Below are 23002 nucleotides of genomic sequence, written 5' to 3' on the forward strand. Positions count from 1 at the left end.
AAGTGACCTTCTTAGAGATTTTGCACACAACTGAGTCTCATCCATCTGGGGTTTATCTCAGTTCTGGTTGGAGAGTTAAGGTTTTAATCTGTTGAAAAATCCACATATAGACTCTTTCAGAAGGTTGCTCATATGAAATTTGTGTTTCAAATTTGTGACAGAGGGCAGGTGGAAGATTCTTGCAGTGAAGGTTAATGTAGTTGTGACCCTTGCTACTCACCTGTTTTTGAGGAGTAGAATGTTTCAGGCTTTTTGAAAGTAATTTCACAGGAGATTCTGAAGCATAACGACTCTGGCATGAGCTGCTCACTTTGGTTTGTGTTCTTTACAATGAGTTTGGTGCAGTTACAGGAAAGATCTAACACTTAAGCCCCATGAAATGTGTGCAAAATCCATGAGATACCAAGTGCAAATAAGACCTCAGGAACAGGCTAGACATTTATTTCTGTGGTATTGCAGCAACAAGGTTTGGTGGTGTGTAAACACAGAGATCTCTTGGGGCAGTACTGTTTCCTTGGGAATTCTGATAAATCCATATCAGTGGATGTTGGTTGTGTACTACATGTGCATCACAATCAAATACCTCCCAAAGCCCTTCCAAGTGAGTAGGTCTTAGGGAGGATAAAAATAGAAGTGTTTATGAGAGAAAGGGACTCAAGGAGGCTTGGGATAGCAAGCTGGAAAGTGAGAGCCTAAAGGATGGAGGTACAACAGAGGAGTTATTAGGAGAAAGAGCTTGGGAACTGTAGGAGGTGTTAAGGCTGCCATAATGCTGCTCTGCTAAACCAGCTTGGTGAGTAGGGCACAGATGAAGACTTGGGTATCATTGCAGAAATGTTCTTCAGTTGTGGTCATCACTAAATTCCAGTGCTGGCAGCAATGGGTATTTGCCATTTTGGATTCCTAGTAAGTTGGTGGAGAAGACTGGTGGATAAAGGCTAGCTCCTTCCTCATCTTGTCTCAAGCTTCAAGCAGATCCTAACAGTTCCCCTCCATGGCAGCAGCAGTGTGCTGGGGGCAGAGCCTTGGGTTTAGCTACTCTCTTCCTGCTCACTGCTAAAGGAGAAAGTCCAGACCTCTCCCCTTTGCTCAACATCTTGAAACAACTGGAGAAACCCTGAGTTAGGGGACCTTGAAAGGTCCCTTCCTACTCAAACCATTCTTGGTTCTATGATAAAGAACTCAGAAAATGTCCTATTGTGGAAGAATTAGATAAGAGACACAAATCAAGTCTGTGAGGTTCAAGGGGTTGGGCTTGGGAGATCTTGTGAACCCTTCCACTTGTAGGCTCTCAGAAGTCTAGTGGGCTGATTCTAGAAGCAGGAAAAAGCCTCCAGGTTCACCTTCTTTTCAGAATGGAGTTACACTGACCTTTACTCTGTTGGCAAGTCTAAGAAGCCATATTTGCTACTGCTGCTTCCCTTCTCTTGTGCTGCTGCTATTGTGTAAAAGGGGACTTCAAAGTAATCAGTGAGATTATTCCAGTTTATGAGCTTTTCTCTCAACCCAGGTCATTCCAGTGACTTCATTTCCAGAGCTCCCCTCCCACTGAGGAGTTGTGTGGGCACAGAGCTGAAATGGCAGCAGGAGAGGCAGAGGCTGGGATGGGTGGGGAGGGTGAGCACTGCCCAGCCCATTGGAATAAGTGTTCGTGTAACTATACACTGAAGGCAGCTTTCCCAGGGGAAGGGTGGGAGAGGCAGGAAAGGTGAGGTCAGAGCAGTGCGTGAGAGCACAGAAAGGAAAGAGAGGATTAGAGTTGTGTGGTGGAGGATCTCTATACCAAGCCTTTGGTCTTGTGCCTATCCAAGCTTCTCCATTTCTGCCCTCCTTCACAAAGCTGGTCCTTGAGAAGCAGCATTCACTTGCCTCTCATAAGCCCTGGAAATGAACTTTGATTATTCCTGTGCTAAAGGGCATCCTGATGCACCTTTCCTGACACAATGTACTGACGTGGTGCTGAAATGAGGCAAACGTGATCCTTCCAGGTATGCGTGCACTTTTCATCATCCCACAGCAGCTTTGCCAACTCACTTCCACTAATCCCTCCTTTGTGTTATAACCAGCAGCAGCTGGAGGGCATGTGAACAAAGGCTGTGGTTCACACCTGTAACACAGTGTACATGGTGCCCTGCTTTCTTCATGACTCCTTATTACAGCACCGTTGTGTTGAGTAGTAACCTGCTCCTGCTCCAGGGCAGGGGTAGGTAAAGCTGCAGTGATGTTCAGGAGGGTAGTTACAACTCACCCCTGAGCTTGTCTGGAAAAGTTTGGAGATCCAGGGGACTTTCTCTAGAACCACTGACGTCTTCCTTCTGAGCTAGCACATCTTTCTCCCTAACACAGATGTCAGTGGGCCTCATCTTTGAACTTCTTGCCCTCCATTGGCTTTTCCAGGCCCACTTATATTGCTGAGATTTTCATTGCTTGATCTAGTAGCTCCTCCACTGGCCTGTCCCTCATTCTGCAAATGGATCAGGGTTTGATTTATAATTCCACAGCCCATCTGCTGGCTGGACTTCAGTGGATTTTTGGGTTACATCTCTGTGGTGATGACATGTAAATTTCCTATGAAAAGACATAAATATAAAAGCCTTACTGATGTTTTTTGTATTGCCTCCAGCTGGTAATGAAAGAAAACTGAGAGTTTGAGCTTATAACTATCATAGTCTTTACTAATGCAGTATATTACCTGAACAAGTGAGGAAAGGATTTGATAGAACAAGAGAGGTGTGTGTCCCCCTCTGGTTCAGGTTGATAGCACCTATTTAAGTAACACCAGCCAGATCAAATCAGAGTATGTTAAGCCTCCTTAAGCACCAGCTACCCTAAAGATGTATTTTTTAATTATTCTTTTATATCTTCCCTCAAAGCCTTCAGATCCAAAATTGCATAAAGAAAGGCTTTGTGGTTTTTCTCCCCTGTCAAATCCCTAAAGCACTTTGATAAGAAAGAAGAGGAAATAGGAATTGCCACAAAGCATACATGTGTTTACAGTTCTATATTGTTCAAGAAAATCTGCATGAATCCTGCTTTTCGTGTAGATGAACTGAACCTTGGAGTATCTGTGTCAGGAGTCTGTACATCTGGCTGCAGCTCCCAGCTTAGGGCTTTAGGGAGTATCTGTTGTGGAAAGTCCATGACCGTCCTTCATACCACCCTGGTAGCAAACAGAAACATGGGCTGTGTCTGATGTGCTCAATCCTTGAAGTCTTCTGGAAAAGAAATAGGGCTTTGACATGCTGTGTAAATAAGCACAAAGGTGTTTGCACACTTCTTTGTGGAGAAACAATTGAGCTGTAACTGATGCTGCTTGCACTGTGTATTTCTTCACCCAGAAACTTGCCCGGAGCCAGCAATGACTGTGCAGGTTTCCCATGCTCAGGCACAATCAGTAGACAGGGTACATTTGAAAGAAATTTAAGCTGTTAGAAGATCAAAGATGAGACCTTAGGGTCAGAAAGTTACTAATGAAAAATCTTATCTGCAGACTTATAAGGAAAACGGAGAATGCATTTAAATATGTCAGAGCCATGAGGGTAGAAGAGTGGTTCAGACATGAAGCTGGGCAAAAGTGATTAACCTGTCAATTACAATGAGTAAAGGCAGAACAATTCGGTTAAGTATTTGTTTCATTTTTGGGGGTAAAGATAGAAAATGTCTCATTTTGCAGCAACAATTAAATACTTTGTGATTATTTTATTAGTAACTACAAGGATATTAAATGACAATTATACATCTTTTAAAGTCAGTAAACACTGGAGAGTTAAATAAAGAATTATAGTTGTTATTACTCTTTGCTTTTTAGCCCTTGGAATGTTTGATAGAACAGCAAATGTTGTGCCATTTCTTTAGAAATATGGGAGATAATAAAGAGGTAGCTGTAAGTTGATTCATTTGGTTTTGCAGGAAAAATCCTGCAGAGGACAGAGCCAGGATGGCAGCATAACTTATGTTATGCTACTTTGGGTTTGTGGAAATTAAATCTTGCCATGTAGAGGATATATTTTTACATGAGTTAGAAGCATGAATGGTAAAGGTAAACTTTAGAGGCACATATTAGTTATTTGTCTCAGTCCATTATGTTCTGTTCCTATACTACACCATTTAGAGGTATCCTTTTTAGGAATAGGATATGTTACACAGCTTAAAAAAGTTATTGTCAGTGTGGAGAATTAATCCTTTAGTGACACTTCAAGTGTAATCCTGCTGGCAGGTGTTCACAGGGGCTAAAACCAGTCTGGAGTAAATGTAAAATTCCACTAGGAAAATTTGCCAGAACCAAAGACTGGGAAAGTAATGAGCAGGAGGGCCAAGTCAGTCTTGACTATTTTGTTGCATCCTTCACTGGACCCAAATCAAAAATCAGGCATCACAGAGGCAACAGTGCAGGTCATGTTTACAAGATGAGGATTATATTCTGCAAACCAATGACTGTAAGAAGAGGATTGGAATGATGTAAGTAAAATCTCTGTGTAAAAGGCACTCTACCTTGAGCAGCATTAGCTCTGCATGCTGGTCTTCCAGAATCAGTACTTTGGGGATCTGGGAAAAAGTTGAGAATTTGACTGCAAGTGTGAGTCAAGATCTAGAAGAGCTGCCATACTGTGCAAGATGTCATGAGCTCACTCCAGTTTGTTTGGTCAACAGAAGACTAGGAGTGGGGTTTGATCAGTGTGTGAGTCCTGTGTGGGAGCAGGGCCATGAAGCTGCTGGAACAGCTTTGGCTGGTGGAACTGGTTCTTCTATCTCATGTGCAGCAGCTCATGCTCACCAGTGTGCCCTGTGAGAGGCAGATGTTTATACACAGTGCTTTCTCAGTAAGTGGATCTCATGCAGATGTGGAAGGGACTGCTGACAGTAGATGGTGCTTTAATTTAGCAGAAAAGAGAAGAAAGTGATTAAGTGGTTTGAGGTTGAAACAAGCAGATCTGTTTTAAGAATTGGTAAGAACATCCTAAGAGTAAGTGGGAAGAGAATAGAGTGGAGTGCCTGGAGCTTGCTGCCTTTGGATTTCAGCGCTGTATTCTTCTTCAAAACAGAAAATTCAAAAGGAGTCGTAGCTGAGAGACAGCTGAGTAGAGAAGGTACAGTATTTCACCCAGCAGTCTGTTTTTTAGGAGGTCAAACTTTCTTATCATAATCATCAAAAGAGTGTATTTCCTTCTGAAATATCACTTGGCCAGAACTGAACTATGTCTCATACTCCCTCCTACAGCACCTTTTCCTTAAAAATTTTGACAAAGCTGCTACCATCTTCGTTCCTCATTTTGGTGTACTTGGAGCTGCCTCTCCTTTCCCTCTTTGTCACAGTATACTGCTTGAACCAGATCTTGTGTCTGATTTCTCCTTGTTGCCAGAACTGGCTTGCTTGGGGTTTTTGCTGTGCCATCATCTATAAAATTCTTTCTCTATTGTGGTTTGATTATCACAAACACACATTTCTTTAGCTCTTGGGGATACTGGGCTAATATGTCCATCTGCATGAGGAAGTTTTTTGTTTGGAAAGGGTCTGCAGTGGAACTTTATCTGGGCAGGGGAAGCTGTTCCTGAGCATTTCTTGGTGCTGTTAATTCTGCACGTGACTCCAGCTGATGTCTCTGTCAGCAGAGTGACCTTCAGTGGTTTAGCTGAGTCTTTTGAGTGCCCTCCAGCCCTGCTCTGCAAAAAGGGACCCCACATAAACAGAGCTTTCCTCGTGCTGGCTCTTTACACTTATCACAGAGAGGACAGCCTAGAAGCAACCAGTTGACTGTGCCTGGGACTAGGAAGGCTGCCTAGTTCAGGGATCTGCTCCAAACAACTGATTGCCTTGGACCCTTTCCGAAAAAGGCTCTGCAGACACGTATTCCTTCAGTGAACTACCAGAGATGGAGGCACATTGCCAGAAGAGCCAGCTGTGTTTGGGATTAGATGGCTGGAAAGAAGTCCTTTCTCTGTCTCCAAAACAAAATCGCTTTTTAACATCTGCTGCAGAGAGTTCTTGTGACTCAGGGTTCCACGAGAAACTGTTCTCTTCCTTCTCTTTCCTGTTTCTTTGTTAATTAAGGTTATTTTCCTTCCCTTTCCTCACCTATTGTGTCTCCATATATATTTCCTACTGGACAGGCGTGTCGGGGGGGGTGTCTTTTTTTCTCTCAATTTAATGTTTTTCTCTTGAAGTCTCACAATAAGAGCAGCAATTTTGCTCTCAGCAAGGTGAGCACACCCCAGATACCTGGCAAGATCTGCCTGCACTCATAAAATTGCTTGGAGAGAAGACTTCCTCACTAAGCCTTTGGTTTATTGTTATTTCAGTGCTGAATGAATAATGAGATGGTTCAAGTAAACAGATGGGTTTGATTCAAGCCCATCATACCAGGGGTGTGTGGGGAGAGGAGCTGCTTGTCCTGACAGCTCATCTCATTAGGCCACACGTGGTGTGAGGTGTTGAAAGCAGTTTATCACATGTAATGCCTGGGCATGATGAGGTGAGCTGGGGATCAAGTGTATCTCTGTCCCCCTCTTAATTCTTCATATTTACAGAGGCGTCCTGTAGTTCTCAGATGCATGCAAACTAAAAAATGTGCGCTCTGTGTATTCTGTTACAAAAGTTCTGTTACAAAAATCACTTCTCTCCTCTGTTTCTTCCACAGTCTCAGCTGCCGGCGATGTATTATTGTGGGAAATGGTGGAGTACTTGCAAATAAGTCATTGGGGTTAAAAATTGATGACTATGATGTTGTTGTCAGGTGAGTCTTTGGCATTACAGTTCTTGTCCCATATTCAGTTTCTGTATCAGTTCACTTGCTGCGCAGGCAAACTTTAACCTGTACTAGTGACAATATCCCTTTGTATGGAAGCATTAACTTACAGGGAGGGTAAAAATAGACATGAGCTTGAAAAGGTTTGTTATAAATTATGATCACATCAAAGGGTAAAGGCATTCCTCAAGCTTTCTGTTTTCCACAGCTTCTTGGGAATGTGGTCTCTTGTATGATATCACTTGAACCTTCCCTTCGTAGCTCTTTCTGCTTTTGTGATGCCCTTAGGTGGTCAAGCAGTAACTCACACTGTTGGTTCTGCTCCCAGATATATTCCTGTGGTAGCTCAGGACAGTATTATTGGTCATACATGTGTAACATCCCCCAGGAACTGCACCTCACAGTTAGGATGGGCAGGACTAGGAATGGTGCAGCATAGGGTGTTAGGAAGTAGGAAGCCTCTATGAGAGAGGACCCAGCAGTGATTAAACACCTGAAAGTGTGCCCTAGAAACTGGCAGTACTTTGGCTCTGTGTCTCTGCAGTTGACAGTGTTGAATAAGGCAGCAGAAGCAGAGTGGTGGGAGTGCCAAGGACCACAGTCAGAGTTAGGGCTTCTTGATTTTGCTGAGGACCTGGATCGTTGCCATCTCAGAATGCTTGAAAATCGTGCTGATATGTGAAATCACAGGTCTAGTCATAACTCTTAGTAATAAATCTGTCAAGTCAGGGAGGCGTTCTGGGTGACTAGAGATTAACAAACATAATACCTGTACTAATGGAGAGTGAGAGAGTGCGTGTAGGAGGGAGGGAGGATGTGCTCTAGGGAGCTACAGACCCATTAGTCTGACCTGAAAAAAATGCAGTTTTCTATCAGGTTTTGAGTGACAAAATATTAGGATGGTAAATAATAGAAGTGGAATAAACTGTAATGTAAGTTTATAAAACTGGTTTAACACAGTCTAAGTTGGCATTTTTTTCTTAGTACGATAACTGATTTCATATTAAAAGAAATGTAGCTGATGTAATCTCTCTCAACTTCAATCACCGTTAAGATGTGGTGGCAAATAACGAATTCTTTGCTAAAGGTAGAAGAAAGAAAGGGATTAATAAAGGAATTTAAGGCAGGTATTATTTAGTAGTCTCTATTCTCTCCCATGTATAAGGAAAGAATAGGACATACAGAGAGAAATAAATATCCTCTAACTCTGGAGAAAAAGACCAAGAAGTTCCCTTTCAGTCTTTGTTCCTGTAAATGGTTCCTTGCTTCTCCATCAGTATGCTGGACACAGAGATGGCTGTTCAGAACAGGACAAAACTTTTACAGCCCTTCTCCTAGCTCATCCCACTATCAGTTGATAACAAAGAGCTCTTATTCCTTGTCATAGTCGGGTGACTTGTAGTTATTTCAGGTGAATTAAAATGCAGTTTATAGCCTTTCCTTGGGCTCAGATTGTTCAAAAAGTAGCAAAAGAACAGTTTCAATCCATCTGGTCTAAGCCACCCACTAAGATTTACATCAGAAAGGCCACTATTTAATTTCCAAATGAAAACTTCAACTTTTTCTCTCCACATCAGTAAATCTGTGTCAGTTTGCAAGCTGGGAGGATAAGAGGGCAGCTAAGCACCTGTGCTGTTGGTGGGATGGATAAAGGAGAGAGAAGTCAACTGTAAAGGTTAAATGAAGCCAGGTGCTTGGATATGTATCCAACTGCTTGCTTTATTCCTGTGGAAGCTGGGGAAGTCCCATGTATTATAACATCCTTTTTCATACACTTCAGAACTCCTTTGAAGGATGATATTTGGGACCTAGGGAGTGAATTTTAAACAAAAAAATGTGGTACATTTGTGGTCAAAGGAGTGATCCAGCAGTATGTGGAGTTCTTTGATGCCTCCTGTGTTACCATCTAATTGCTAATTGCAGCAAAAAAATTTGTTCTTTGCAGTGAAGATAGTCCAATTCAGCTTTGTCAGTTCTAAAAGAGCTTGGAGTGAGTTATTGTTTTTAACTAGACAATATCAGATTGCAGTGCAGATGTTATTCCCAGCTGTCACACTATTTACCTGGCAGGACTTCTTGCAGCAGTCAGTCATCAGTGCTCTGAAGTGCCTCCTTAGAATAGTTTGCAGACTGGGAACAAATAAATATGTATCAGAAATTCCTGATTAGAACCAGATAGGAATTCACCTCATGGTGATACTTGAGTGGCATCTGAAAGGATCTTCATGGTGCCAAGCTTAGGAATTAGTGTCTCCATATGTAATCAGCGAACATAGACAGGAAAACACTCTGGAATATCTTGTGGAGAAAACTGCCTGTCCATGGGCAGTACAAGGAAGCCTGACATCCTAACTGAGGTTTTCTAAGATTTAGCTGTGGTTTTAACCACCAGTGAATCCTGCCCGGGAAGGGGTTTGGGCTGTGGAGTGTGCACCTTTGGGTGCTGTGGCTGCCTGAACTTTCCCTGCTCCATTGCCCGTCCTGCCCTTGGGGACTGCCCTGAGCCTTGGTGGTGCTGGCTCTGTCACTGTGGCTCCACCAGCAGCTCACACTCTGGCCCTTTGCTGGAGACCTGGGTTCATTTCACCTAGGGAAATGGTTTGATTTATTTCCTGTTTAGATACTAAGTAGGGCTCCCAAGTTTTGAGGGTGTTAACAAAGCAAACAGCAAAACAGGGAACCCAGCAGCTGGGGATGGGAAAAACCCTGCCAAAGAGCTGCACAGTGACATTTGAAACAACTGCAGACACCTCCTCATCCTAAAGAAAACAGATGAAAGTGTGTAAAACTTGCTTTCTTTGCAGAATATTGATATATTTGTGGTATTCTGTTACCTGTAGAGCTGCATGCTTTTGCTTTGTATTAGGTCATCTGCCCCAAAGAGACACAACACCTTAAAGTTAATACTTTACTTTTTACTTTAGTACTGCCTACAGAAGAAGTGAGTGGTATGTGAATGTGCCATCAGCAACAGAGGAAAAAGCAAGGGATCAGGCTGGCTGGGAGCATTGTACTCAGGTCTAGTCAGGCTACAAAGGGTATAAACCATGGGAAAAGGCTTCATCCACTGTATTAATTATGGTGGTGCTGATTCTTAAGTTGTTTTGCCTTTAATATTTTACTCCTGATGATAAAATAAGTTTCTTTGCTAAAACTGCCTAAGAATTTATTTCTCTAGATTTTGAATATAATTTCAGATTGTATAGAGATTTTTATTCTACTAAAATTTTTCTAATGCAAAATGCTTAACCAGTCTAAAAAAGACAAATCCAACATTCCTACATGGCAAAATTTGCAGTCCAAAAGCAATTTGCAGTATATTGAACAACACCAAGTCAAGAATGCTGCAATAATTCAAGCAGACAGCCCTGTGCTATCAGAGGCTGCTGTTTGACGTCTGCAAGATTTGTATTCCAAGTTACATGCAATTTCCTCAGCTTTGGGTTTTTAGTCTTGAATAGAAATTCTGAAAACTTTAATGTCATGAAAGTCATCATGGCTGTTCGTGCCAAAGCAGTTTGCTTTTTCAAGGGAAAAAACTTTCTTTCTGAGAAATGTTTTAACAAAAGCACAGCTAAATACATAGCATCTCCTTAGAAATCAGCATCCCCAAGAGCAAAGCTGTGTGACTGCTTGAGTGTTTTCAGAGTGGGATGCTCTTCTACTGCAGAAACTCCTTGGAGCCCATGAGACTGCAGTGGTGCTGAGCCTTGTCCCAGCCCAACCTCTTCCTTTGTGCTGGCATTGCAAGGCAGCTCACCCTCCCAATGGGCCAGTTTGGGGAATTAAAGAGGTGCAGATTGATCCTGTGGGATTTTTTTGAGAGTTATTAGTTGGCTTATTTCTCTATGCATCTTTGCTGCAGGTGAGTGGTGTAAGCTCTGGGCTGGGGTTGGAAAATGAGACCAGTTTCAGTTTGTTTAAACTGATGAGGGGCTTCATCATCTCTTTCAGCACAACTAACACATCAAAGGAGCAATGGGCTGTTAAAATATTAATGCTTAGTTTGTTACTCTAAATGTGCAAGGACAATATTCTTCACTTTCCTTTTCCAAAGCCTCCAACCCTATTTAGATCACAGGAGTTGATATGCAGAAATGGTTTGCATTATATTCAATTATAGAATTTATGTAACTTCTAATTAAGCTGTCGTCGCTTGGTACAAACCTCCCTAAGTGTTTGTGATGAAGAGCTGCAGGAATTAAGATTTGCTGCTGTAGCAGCTGCTACAGGGAGCTCTTGCCCAGCAGTGATTGCTGTGTCATCAACACACAGGAGTGCAAGTGGGAATCTGAGTGTGAGTGGGAATCCGTGACTGTGTCTTCTCTCTGGTTGCCCTGCAGGCTGAACTCGGCTCCAGTGAAGGGCTTTGAAAAGGATGTGGGTGGCAAGACAACACTCCGGATCACATATCCTGAAGGTGCAATCCAGAAAATGGAGCAGTATGAGAAGGATTCCCTGTTTGTTCTGGCAGGATTCAAATGGCAGGATTTCAAGTGGCTGAAATACATTGTTTACAAGGAGAAAGTGGTAAGAACGCTGTCAGCTGGCACTGTGAAGGTCACCTAATTATAACGATGGGCAGACATTGTGTCACCATCGTATCTGCCATGTTTTGGTCGGAGGAGAGTTCCACTCTGTGTCCTGCTGCATTTAAGTGAAGACTGTCTTTACCTACATGGACTTCAGCTTTAATTAAATATGTTTTACAAGGACATCTCTCTGTAATCTGTGTTGCATCACAGATGAGGCTTGCTATTCAAGATTGTTAGTGTGTGCTATGAACAATTAAATTAATTTTTAGTTATCTTAAAGAGTATTTAAAAGGACCAGCTTTTGCATGGATTTTATGGACTCTTAGGATTTCAGAGCAGAGGAAGGAAGAGAGCAGTGGGAAAGGGAAGAAACGGGAGTTTGAGGACAAGGATGTGATGTCACAGGAGGGGAGGAAGAGACAGCAGCAGCACAACTTGTTGAAAAGGCTACAATCAGACTTAATGTGACCTCCTGAATAGCACAAGCCATTATATTTTGCTCAGTTATTGGGATTCATGATTTGTGTTTGGTTAAAGTATCCTCCAGAACAGTATGAAGTCTCATTTTAAAACACTAGAATGGTGGATACACTGCCTTACCCATGTAAAAATTTTGTCCTCTCATTTGCATGAGTGCCCTTCTGAGGCACCATGGACCTGTTGATAGTCAGGGTTGCTCTCTTTAATTCACCTACCCAGAACAGAATCAGGTTGTGGTCAGTGACTTCTCATTCAGCGGATAGTTTGTCTGTCAGGAAATCCCAAATAAATAATGGATATAGTTCTTGTTTTACAAATCTTATATATATATATCTGTTTTCAAATGTTGCTCAATGATTTTTCAGCAAATAAGAAGACAAATGGATTAGCATTCAGGGCATGGCATATTATATTGTGTGTTTAGAGACAGAGAAAGGAGGTTGGCAGCTCACCACATACATAACGAAACAGTCTGGGAATATCATTGTATACAGTTGTTACACAGAGGGCCTTAAGGGCTCATACTTTGCTCTTGTCTAACACTGGCACCAGCTTGCAATTATTTTTTTGCTACCAGACAGATGAAGTTACCTGTCAACCTCTGGGCAAGCACAAGTGGGCTTTCGTAACATGAATAATTGAGTCAAAAGTAATTTTCTTTGCTTTATGTCAGGCTCTTGTTCCTCCTTCAGGGAAAGGGAAAGCCCTGGCAGTGCCAGTGCCCTGCAACCTGAATGCAGTTGCAGGGACTCCTAGTGTTTAGCTTGAAGCTCAAAGGATGGGTTGGTTTACTTCAAAACAAATTTAATTTCCCCTTGATGCTTGCAGTCAAGTCATCATCAGTAGATTCCTGTGTGGTATCCCCTGCTCTTGGAAAGGTGCAGAAAATAGTCTGGTAAAAGCTGCTAGACTGGGGAGAGTGATTGCAGTTCTCTTAGCTGCATGCTTCAGTGCCCAGATTGGCAGAGAGCAGAAAGAACTTCAGCTTTGTGCATTACTTCAGTGTTCTTGTGATTGGCTCTTTATCCTTCAGTTCTTCAGAATAAACACTCCGAGGTTTTTTCAGTTCTTTTAGGTGATGTTTTCCAGATCTCTTAATTCCTGTTGCTCTTTTGAATGTTTGTAGTTAATTCATCTTTTTCTTAAAGAGCAGTGCCCAAAAATGTACAGACTACAGCAAAAAAGAGGAGCAAATAGATAATTCATTAACCTCACAGTTCTCATTCTTTATACATCCACTGTTTCTGTGGCCTTTTCCTCAATGGCATGGAACTGAAGGTGAGTGTTGGGTTCCTGGAGACTCCAGGTCTCGGGAAGAATTGGAGAGCAGCCACTTCCCCCACTCCACACCCTGTGCTTGTGCCGTTGGCTCCTCGTGCCAAAGAGCAGCACTGTGCACTTGTCCCTACTGATCCTTTCTTCCAGAACACTCCTCCAGTTTGCCAAGTTCCTTTGGCAGACTTCCCAGCATACGTGCCATTCTTTCCAGATTCATGTCCTCTGCAATTTAATAAACATACTTTTTACTTCATCATCCAGGTTGATAATGAAAACACTAAACAATGTAGGTTCCCAGGCAGACCCCAAAGATTAACATCCTTCCATTCCTCGAGTGAGCCCACTGAGCCTCCTGGATAGTTTTTTGGCCACTTCTGGACTTGTATCACAGTTGTATCATCAATAATGCTTTTGGCATGTTTGTGAAAGTAATCTGTCAGAAGTTTTACTGAATTCCAGTTCATGTCTTGCTTCTCCTCTATGATAATTTTTTGTCTGTATAAAGAATTTTTTTAATATAATTCACTCTTGACAAATCCACCTGGGTTGCTACTCAGTCTGTTTTGGGTTTTTTTTTCAGGTGCTTACAAATAATTAATCCTGCTATTCTGGGAGTAATATGAATTCATAATTCATATTCAATTCATATTCAGTTCTGGGAATTGAAATCATAATTCAACTCTCTTCCCTTTTTTGCCTTCTTAAGGCTAGGCACTATTTTTGTCCATTTTTCAATCCTTTGACCCCCTACCTTTTGTTGGGGTTTTGATACCCCAAAGGGAATCAATGCTAGTTCTTGAGACTGCTGAGCCAGTTCTTAAAGTACTTTAGGATGCAGCCCAGGTGGCTGGAAAACATCTGCCTTGTGCTCTCTTGTGCTCTCCTCTGATTTCTCTCTACTTGAGGCTGAGATCTTGCTGTCACTGGCTTTAGCTGCAAGCAGGTGGCTCACGCAGCTGCTTTTTCTAGAGGAAACCAATGCAGAAAGTGCTGTCTCTTAGATAGGAATGACCCAGTGGAGGACCAGCAGTGCTATGGGAATAGCATGTAGGCGTCTGTTTGTTCTGGTAGTGAGTGTTAGCATTTTCATCAGTGTGGGGTAAGTTCAAAATGACAAATGCCTGCCCAGTGCTCTCTGTATGTCAAGAGTTTGTTTCCCTCTCAGCTGATTTTCCAGAGAAAGGGGAGTTTCTTCCTTTCCTGGATTTATGTAGAGGCACTTGCATGACCTGAGAGCTCTGTATGCCACTATTGCTTATTCCTTATCTGACATGTCCATCTGCAAGACTTCGTGCAGACACACTGCAAACCAGTGGTTACAGTCAGGACTCTGGCCTCAGGATGGAGAAAAGGAAAATGGAAGCATTCTTCTAAAGAGCACAACTGCTGTGGAAGTCGACACATTCCTCAAAAAAAATTGCCTGATCTCTGCCCTCTGATGTTTCCTTTCTCTGTGACTGTTGATGGCAACTGCACCTGTCCATGGTACAGGTGGGTAATGAGACCTTCTGAATTCCTTCAGGCACCTGGAGCAGCTTGGACCTGCTTGAACAGGTACTGGGATCCTTGCTTAGTCCTCTCTTGAGTAAGTGAAATCGAAGGGAGCTTATTGGAGAAGGAGTAAATGAAAGGCGAGTGGCTATTTATGCTGGGTCAGTGGTCAGATAAGCTTATTCTCCCTGCAGCTGAGAGGGATTTGCTCTGTGTTGTGTTAGTCTTTTGGCAGCACTTACATAGTGAGAAGGGGATAAGTGCTGTGTAAAGAGGAGGATTTTCAGGAGATGTTATAAGGAAAAAGAATCAGTGTGATGCAGAAGCATTAGCAGAACTGTGGGGCAGGGGATTTTATGTGTTACGTACAGCCTGGTGCAACAACCTCCCTGATATCTGTGTGGTGCCTTAGTGCCCTGGTAGACACTGTATCCGGAAGCAGGAGCAGTGGAATATGGACCTAAGGAAATGTAAAAGCTCAACTGCTTTTTATTTCACACTAAACCAAAAATATCTGGAAGCACGTAAGAACTTGAGAGAAAACATTAACCTCGAAAAAGGACAGGTTTGGCTAAATGTTCACCATCAGTAGCAAAACAAAGGTAGTCTCCGTCAGAGTTCTGGCTGAGCTGGCCCTCCAGATTGAAGTCTTGTAGGAAGATAGAGCATAGTGTATCACCAGAGAATGTAGACCTGCCTTTAAGAAAGGGAAGGGTGAGTGAATCTGAGTGACTGAAACGCTGGTAACCTGATTTCAGTCATTTGACAAGCATTGGAGTAAACTAAAGGAGAAAATCATAGCACCGGTTGCAGCTAAAACTAGTATGGGATGGTGAAAGGTGACATGGTTAGCAGAGGGGAGTATTGCACCATATTGCTGACCTAATAAGTCAGTGTACAAGTGGAAAGGAAGTGGGTTGGAGTCCCAGAGCCTGTAGTTCCATGAACTCATGGCTGTTGCAGAAGGGTCACAGATGTGAGCTGTTCGTGCGTCTGTAGTGACTGGTCTGGCAGTGCTGACTTGGAATCATTGCTCTAAGAGCCTGTGACACTTCCAGGCACCCCTTTGCCGATGAAACAACTGCTGCCAGTGCATCCCCAGAGGGGGATTACTCATGGACAGTCACTCAGAACAGTTAAACTTTCTCCTGGACTGTTATTTTTGCCAAGAGACATAACCGGTATATATTGTGATCCACCCCGCGCTTCCCAGTGCTTGTACCCTCCTGCATCTGCCTGGGTCTTTCAGTGACAGAAACTCTTTCTGAATACACAAAGTACCAGAGGAATTGCAGAGGGATAGAGGCTTTGTTATAGATTGCTTCTTAAAATAATGGTCAAAAGCTGAAAGTTTCTCTGTTGAGTAGATGCTTCCCGAAACAAACAGGGATTTACAAGCTCAGATATGCAAAACAGCCATCTCAGCCTGGAACTGAGGCCAGTTCCAGGGTGGTTTCTTGGCTGTCATTAGTGAATTAGAGGGAGCTCTCTGGCTTGCTAGGGCTCACATCCCTGAACATCTGGCACATGGCAATAAAGCAGCCAAGTGAGGGCAAAGGTGCCACTAGAAATTGGCAGCTCACAAGTTTCCTGCTCATGTGGTAATGAGCCTGTGGATGATTCCAGCGGGAATCTCTGCAGCCTTTGCCAGGAGGAGTCACTTGTGCAGAAAGTGCCTGTGGCACCCAGAAGTTCTCTTTGATAGTGAAAGTCATAGGAGCAAGTGAGCACCTGCCTGTGAGTGAGGCCAGGCTGGCTGTCTGTCCCTTGCAGGGACATGTCTCTGACAACTGGCACACAGCAGTGGTGCCCAACAGCCATCATCCTCCAGCAGTGGGCATGACAATAACCCCTGCTCCTGTGTCACAGCGTGTGACTGCTGCTTCAGACGCCTTGTGGATGGGGCACTGGGGAAGGTTTTATTTAACTGTTTATTGGGGAAGTACCTTATTGTATTAACCCAACAGCATACTCCTAGTTGTGGTAAAATGTGTTATGATACCTTCCTGGCACAATCAGTGAGTGTTGCTGTGCTGCAGCCAAGGCAGGACTGCTGCCAGCACTTGTGCTGTCTGCTGAGCTTTTGTTTAGAGCTCCTCTTCTTCCATTAGTTAATGGCCTTGTCATGCTGCATGTTTGCTAGGGCAGCCTGTGAATGTCACAGCCCTGTAGTTCACGGTGGATTCCTCAGATTATGAAATAGCCTTACCTGTGGGCTGGTTTACATCCTAAAACAAACTTGAGAAGCCATCATGCTCCTCCTGTCATCTTCAGGAAAGCAGTGAGGCTGTGAATCTGTTGTTGCTGTCCCATCCCAAGGAAAGCTTCATTCACATGCCTGTGTACAGTGCGTCTTTTCAGGTTTTCATGGATTGTGAGAAAGACATGTGGGATGATTCTTGGGGCAGCATTCTGGTTTGGTGGAGCTGTACATCCACTACAAGTTTTCTTAATACATTGTGAGTGCAAAGCTTGTTACAGATTTGTGGTGCCTCATCCTGTGCTGAAACACAGCTTCAGCTCATCTGCTTGGAGATGTGACTTGGGGGGGCATTGCCTTGTGTCCTTCTGCTCTCCTTGGCCTCAGCTGAAAGGGAACAGAAGCTGCTCCATCATAGACAAGAAAAGCTTTTGAATTGAGAAGTCAGCTTAAGGATTGTTTAATTTATTTTACAAATTTGAGTTTTCACCTAAATAGCTATTTATAACTAATCTCTTCAGAAATATAATTTAGGAAGGCATGGCTGGTGAGTAAGGCAGCCAGCCTGCTCGAGGGACATGATGAGGCTTGCAGTGAGGAAGAGGCAAGAAAGCCTTTTTAGTGGTGGTTGTCCTGTGGTCCTAGAACATGGTTTAAAAACCATTTCTACTCACAGAGTGTGGGGGAATTCTAGGAGGAATTGTGGTAGGGAATACCCAACCACATAATCAGGATCATTTGGTGTCTCAGTCAAGGCAACTGAGCCATGACTAAATGCTGAAGCACAGAAAATGCTTTGTAAGAAAGTGAAAACATGAGACAGACTTTTCTGGCTCCTACCAAATCTCTGACTGAGAAGATGAGATGGGAGAGTCTCTGTGATGCATTCAGTGGAGAATATTCCATATTCCTTTGCCAGAGAGTAGCTGGAAGTTAGCTTGTCTTTCTGGTATGATTGTTTTGATATCATTGTTTGGGTTTTAAGGTTTTGATCTCTCTGGCTCTGTAGAAGGCTAGTCCATACTGCCTGGGGGGTTGTGCTGCTATGGTCAGGAGCTGTTTCACCATTGGAGTGCATTGACAGGAATGGCCCAAGGGAACATGGAAGACTTGCACATGAAAAAAAAAATCCTTTTCTGTGACTGGCCTAGGAGATCAGAGCAATTTCCAGAAGATTTAAGTAGAAGTATGAACACTGGTGCCTTATGAGAGAAGGTAAGCCAGTTTTCTCCAGTCATGGTTAGAAGAGAGGCTGGAAAATATGTAGATATGCTGTATAAAACGTTGTCCCTGTTGACCAAGACAGGGAGAAAAGTTTAATTGTGTATTTTGTGATTTTTAACAAGCTTTCAGGTAGCACTGTGGTGAGGACCATACAGGAACCTCGGTGGGCAAATGACCCAGTTCGCAATGTGGGCCTTAGGGGAGACTTCCTGGCCAGATTCCCAAAGGAAGGTTGTTGGTATTGAAAGTGCAGGCTGGAGCTTGCCCTTCATACATACCTGTCTGCAACAGCATAATGAGATTAGGCAGGTCACTACATAGCTGAGAGCTGCTCCTAGCCAGGCATGCACAGTGTCTGTAAGTGCACTGTCAGGCATCAGCTGGTGGCAGGGGCTGCTCTGGTGCCTTTGCAATGCGCCTTCATGGCATTCAATGCTGCCAGGTGGATGTGTCCTGGACAATACAACTTGTCCACCTGGATTGGGTAGCCATTAATATCTACATGTCTGTAACCATTTACTTAAGCTCATGGGACAGATGAAGAAATTAAAAAATAGCCATGACTACACTATTTCCTGGATGAAAAAAATCCAGGTGTCAAGAGATTGCAAAGTATCTATACTTGTAGGAATGACATAATTGATTACTCAATTTTTAGACAGTTTCTCTTTACAATTAAAATACAAATTGTTGGTGTGTCTGCCCTTCTAGTCTTTTCCACACTATGCATGGGTTTTGTCCTTTTTTTTTTTGTCCCTTGCTTTGCTTGCTGTTACCTAACACCAGCCATCCTTGCCCTATACTTTTATTAATGGAGGAGAAGCATTTAGCCATGCTAGGCATCAGCAGTCCTTAAAGAACCTTTATCCCACATCTGCCAAGACAGCATCATCTTCATTTCTGGCTCAGTAATCCCAGCTGTAATGTGAAAACCAGAGAGCTTCAGTCAGATTTTTATTTCTTTAGTTTCTATTCCTGTACATCATTCTTAAATGAAGAGACCCAAACAAGATTTACCCCTGAAAAGACACTATAATTGCCCTAGTAGGACATCCTTTCTGGGATTGCCTACCCATCCTGCTTTATCCCGAGACAATTTCTTCCTAATATTGTTACCATCTAATCTCTTCTGGTGTCTGTGGTCATACAACTGACAGTTGCTGCTCTCGCCTAGATATTTGATCACTCCTTCCTTCTCATCCCAAGTCAAAAAAATGGGCAATTTAGAGTTGCAGTTTTTCCACATCTTGAAAAGTCAGTGTGAGGGCCAGCTGAAGAGCTAGTGCAGATGTCTTGAAAAAGCACCAGGAGGGTGCTCATGTTGCACTCCCTCTGCTTGGCAGGCTCTGGCAATATTCAGGCACCAGAATTATGCAAATCCCGGTAGGTGCATTTCAAGGTCCTAGTGCCTGTAAACTCAGGTTGTCTGCCTTGATCGGAATAGCTGAGCCAATGTAAAGAAAGTCCAAATCTGATGGTGATCTTCATGAAACACACACAATTCCATAAACAGCAGAGCTAACGGAATGGCCTGATTGCCTGTGGATTTGTGTCGTGCTCCCTTTCACATCACAGTGCTCTCAGATATCCCCCAAATTTCCCACTGCTTGCATGGCCTCACCTGCACCTGGCCTCTCCAGCAGCAAGGTGTGTGTCTGTCCCACCCAGCCACAGGTAGCTGTACCACCAGTGCAGCCCGTGCCTGCTGAGGGTATTGCATGGTCCACATGTGCAGCAGATGTTCCTCCATGCAGCGAATCCAGCACATGGGAAAAGTGCCGGGACATGGCCAGCAGTGAAACTGAGACGTCACCCAGAGGGTGTCAGCTATTCGTGCAACTGCTAGTAGAATAAAGATGTTCTGTGTTAACACTTCAGTAAAGGACTGCAGGAATCATTTGAAGTCTGCAAAGCCTCCCTTAGTCTGAGAGATTTGAGTTCAATTTATTTAGTTACAGAGTTCAATTTATTTAGCTTATGCATGAGATTTTGGGGGGATTTACTTGTAGTCTCTCTCTCTCTACCTAGAGGGAATATTTTTTCTCACAAGACTTTTTAATTTTGTAGGAAGAAGTGTATCTGAAGCTAGGCAAACGACCAAAAAAGGCAGCACATTTATATCAGTATAAGTATTTTTGCTACATCTGCCCTACAGGCTTGATGAATTTGCTCTTGATGTCTTGAAATCAGGACTGGATATCTTGGTCCACTCAAACATTGTGAGAGTAAAGGACTGGAAAGAGAAATTGCTGATGGAGGAGCACTGCTCCCTGCTATGCAGAATATCCAGAAAGATTTCGGCAGGATTTCTCTCAGCCTCTCAAGCCATGCTTCTGGGAAGCCTCTTCTTTCTGAGAAGAAATAGCAGAATGTGGTGGCTAGAAGCTCAGCTAGATAAAATCAGTCTGAACACACATAATTTCCTAGAAATCTCTCCTTACGATTGTCAGATGACATTCTTGCAGAAGGGAGCACTGACTGCTGACATCTTTTTTCTGTAATGCAGACTTAATCCAGTATCTGGGAAAATTCTGTGTGCTGGGAGTACAAAGGACTAGGCTGCACTTGTGCTGCCTTCCCACCCTCCTGTTCTGTGACTCTGGGACCCCCTGTCCTCACTCTCTATGACCCTTTTGTTGACTATGAGGAGCAGGGTAGTAAGCCAGTAATACACCTGACAGCTTGTCATGGAAGAAAGTTATTTGCTTTATCCAGTTGTCTGCAAAGGTCACAGCAAATTTTTCTCTTCTTGGGGCATAATTAGCCAGATCTGTTTCTACATCCAGAGGGAGAATGCTTTCTGGAGTATCTGAGGTGAGCAACCTCTAACATAACAAAATTCCCCAGATGAGTTTTTTGGAAAGCATTGCAACACCACAGGATGCTGTAAGTTCACCGGTGTGGAGTATGAAGACTCACAGAGGAGGGGGAAAACACTGATTTGATTTTGTAAATAAAATCACATGCTTTCTGTCAGTGGCTGAAAAGAGACTCCCCTTTCACAGCTCCAGGAATTTTGCTATCTGCATTTTTTATTTAAAGTGGTGGGGGGAGAGAGTCTGAACAGTAAATATTTATCCAAGATGTGTGGTTGTTAATATGATCCAGTCTTCAGTCATTTTGAATGGTGTCATGATGACAGATGTTAATTCAGAAAGGAATAGATTGGACGATTTATGCCTGAAACACATGTGTTCCTTGGCAGGCCCCATGGATTACTTGCATAGTTAGAGCTGTCTGAGCAATTTGTAACATTTTCTCTGCCTCGAAGCACCGAGGGCTCCAGGACAGGGGGTTGACCTTTATCTTCAGTCTGCTATAATAAACAGAGGTAGCTAAACTCCCCGTGTGCTTTTATCTTCCTAAATTTGTCTCTCCCCCTGTGCTCCAGCTGTGTGTGGTGCTTCTGGTTCTACCCAAGAGGAATGGCAGTTCTTTCTGCAGGAGAGAAGGATGCTCCTGTGTGCGAATCCCTGACCTCCTTCCCCTCCTGACTGAGCAGCACCCCTGCTCAACACTCACAGCTATTTAACACAAACGCTTGTCCTGACAGCAGCAGTGAAAATAGACCAAGCCATATGAAGGCAGTTAGCAAGAGGGATTCAGGAAAGACCTGACTTTTTTTTTTTTTTTGGTAGTATTTCTATTTTTGCAGTTGTGATTTTATGGCATGTGTCTGAGGGTTCTTCTCTTCTTAATTAAGACAGGTTTCTAAAACTGTTAGTGTCTTAATTTTTGTTTGTTTCTTTAGTCAGAGGCATAAAATTGGAGGAAAATGGCCAAGTTGTTTGGTGCCACAAGGGCTTGGTAGGTCTACTTGGAAGTTTCTCTCATCTTGACCATCTCTTATGTTCTGACCATTTTTGATTATGTGAACTTTGCCCACAACTGACGAGGACAGAAAATACAGATCTTGGCCCAAGCAATCAGCACTTCTGCTATTTGGAAAAAAACTCTTTAAATATAAATGTTCTGTTTGGATTACGGTTTATTTAAATTCAAATCTTTTAAGAATATTAAATAATCTTACTTAAAAACTCTTCTTCTGTAAAACACTAATTATTAATGCAAGTCTAGAAAACAAAGTAGGGCAGGAGCTTCCTGGCATCTTCCCAGTTTCTTGTTATTTTGACCTTTCTGCCTTCTCCTCTTAGAGGACGCTGAATAATTTGTATATATTCTATATGAACACTCAGTGAATATACAAATGATTTGGCTTCTCATTTCAGCAAAGATGCCAAAATAGGAGAAGACAGATTTTCTGTGTACTTGTGCTGTAAAAACAATGTAAAAATTTCCCTGGAGTCTCACTTTGAGATAGCTTCAGAAAGCAATGAGGGCTTTTAGGCCATAATTCTTCCTGTGGTGATCCTTTAGCTTTTTTTGTTGTGATGTGCCAAGAATTTAGTCTAAATATGTGTTGTTTAATGAGTTGCTGTTTGTATTCAAACTCGTGAACCAGTTCAGCTCCCCAAAAAAGACCTTGCTGATGGATGTCCTGGGATGCCCTTGTGCTTTGTCACCCAAGCCTGCAAAGACAGCTTTTTAAAATTTTTTTCAATTTTTTTCTTCTGAGCAGGCATATGGTTGTAAGTGGAGCAGGTAGCTGAGCTTGTAGTTGGGATCATAGTTGGGATCACCTCATATTTTCTGTTATAAGTGATGGGGGAAATGCTTTATCATTTTTACACTGGCATCTTTGAGGTTTTCCATGCCACATGTTTGGCACAGCCAAAGTTCAGCTTTTTTGAAATTACTCAGCTGTCTCAAGATGAGGCTACTGAAAATGTACAATTGTATCCCTGTTTGCCAAGTAAAAAAAAAAAAAAAAAAAAAAAAAAAAAGCCTCCCACCCTATTTTGTGGAGGTTGTCCAGTCCTTCAGCCTGGTGTGGCTCCTGCCGTTCTGTGAAATCCCAGGGCTTGGTCTGATTTTCCATGGGGGCTGTTAGAGGCTGTCAGTCCTACTGTGGATCCCCTGTCCTGCCTGTCAGTTAGCTGGGATGCAATATCTCCAGGGATGTAAGAACCAAGTAGGATTTTCGATTTTCT

The 23002-nt window shown here is 43.0% G+C and overlaps 1 protein-coding gene across 10 annotated transcripts in view; it reads left to right on the forward strand.

Moving 5' to 3' along the window:
- Window positions 1–23002, forward strand: part of ST3GAL3 (ST3 beta-galactoside alpha-2,3-sialyltransferase 3) — a 187325-nt gene that overhangs the window by 130187 nt on the left and 34136 nt on the right. For all 10 annotated transcript variants that reach the window (XM_041483427.1, XM_041483429.1, XM_041483430.1 and 7 more), the window contains 2 exons: window positions 6636–6731; window positions 11087–11273. In XM_041483427.1, coding sequence (XP_041339361.1) covers window positions 6636–6731; window positions 11087–11273 — 283 coding nt within the window. The remainder of the gene's footprint in view (window positions 1–6635; window positions 6732–11086; window positions 11274–23002) is intronic.

Source organism: Pyrgilauda ruficollis, unplaced genomic scaffold, assembly GCF_017590135.1.
Source record: "Pyrgilauda ruficollis isolate IOZ18807 unplaced genomic scaffold, ASM1759013v1 scaffold6, whole genome shotgun sequence".
Lineage (NCBI taxonomy): Eukaryota > Metazoa > Chordata > Aves > Passeriformes > Passeridae > Pyrgilauda > Pyrgilauda ruficollis.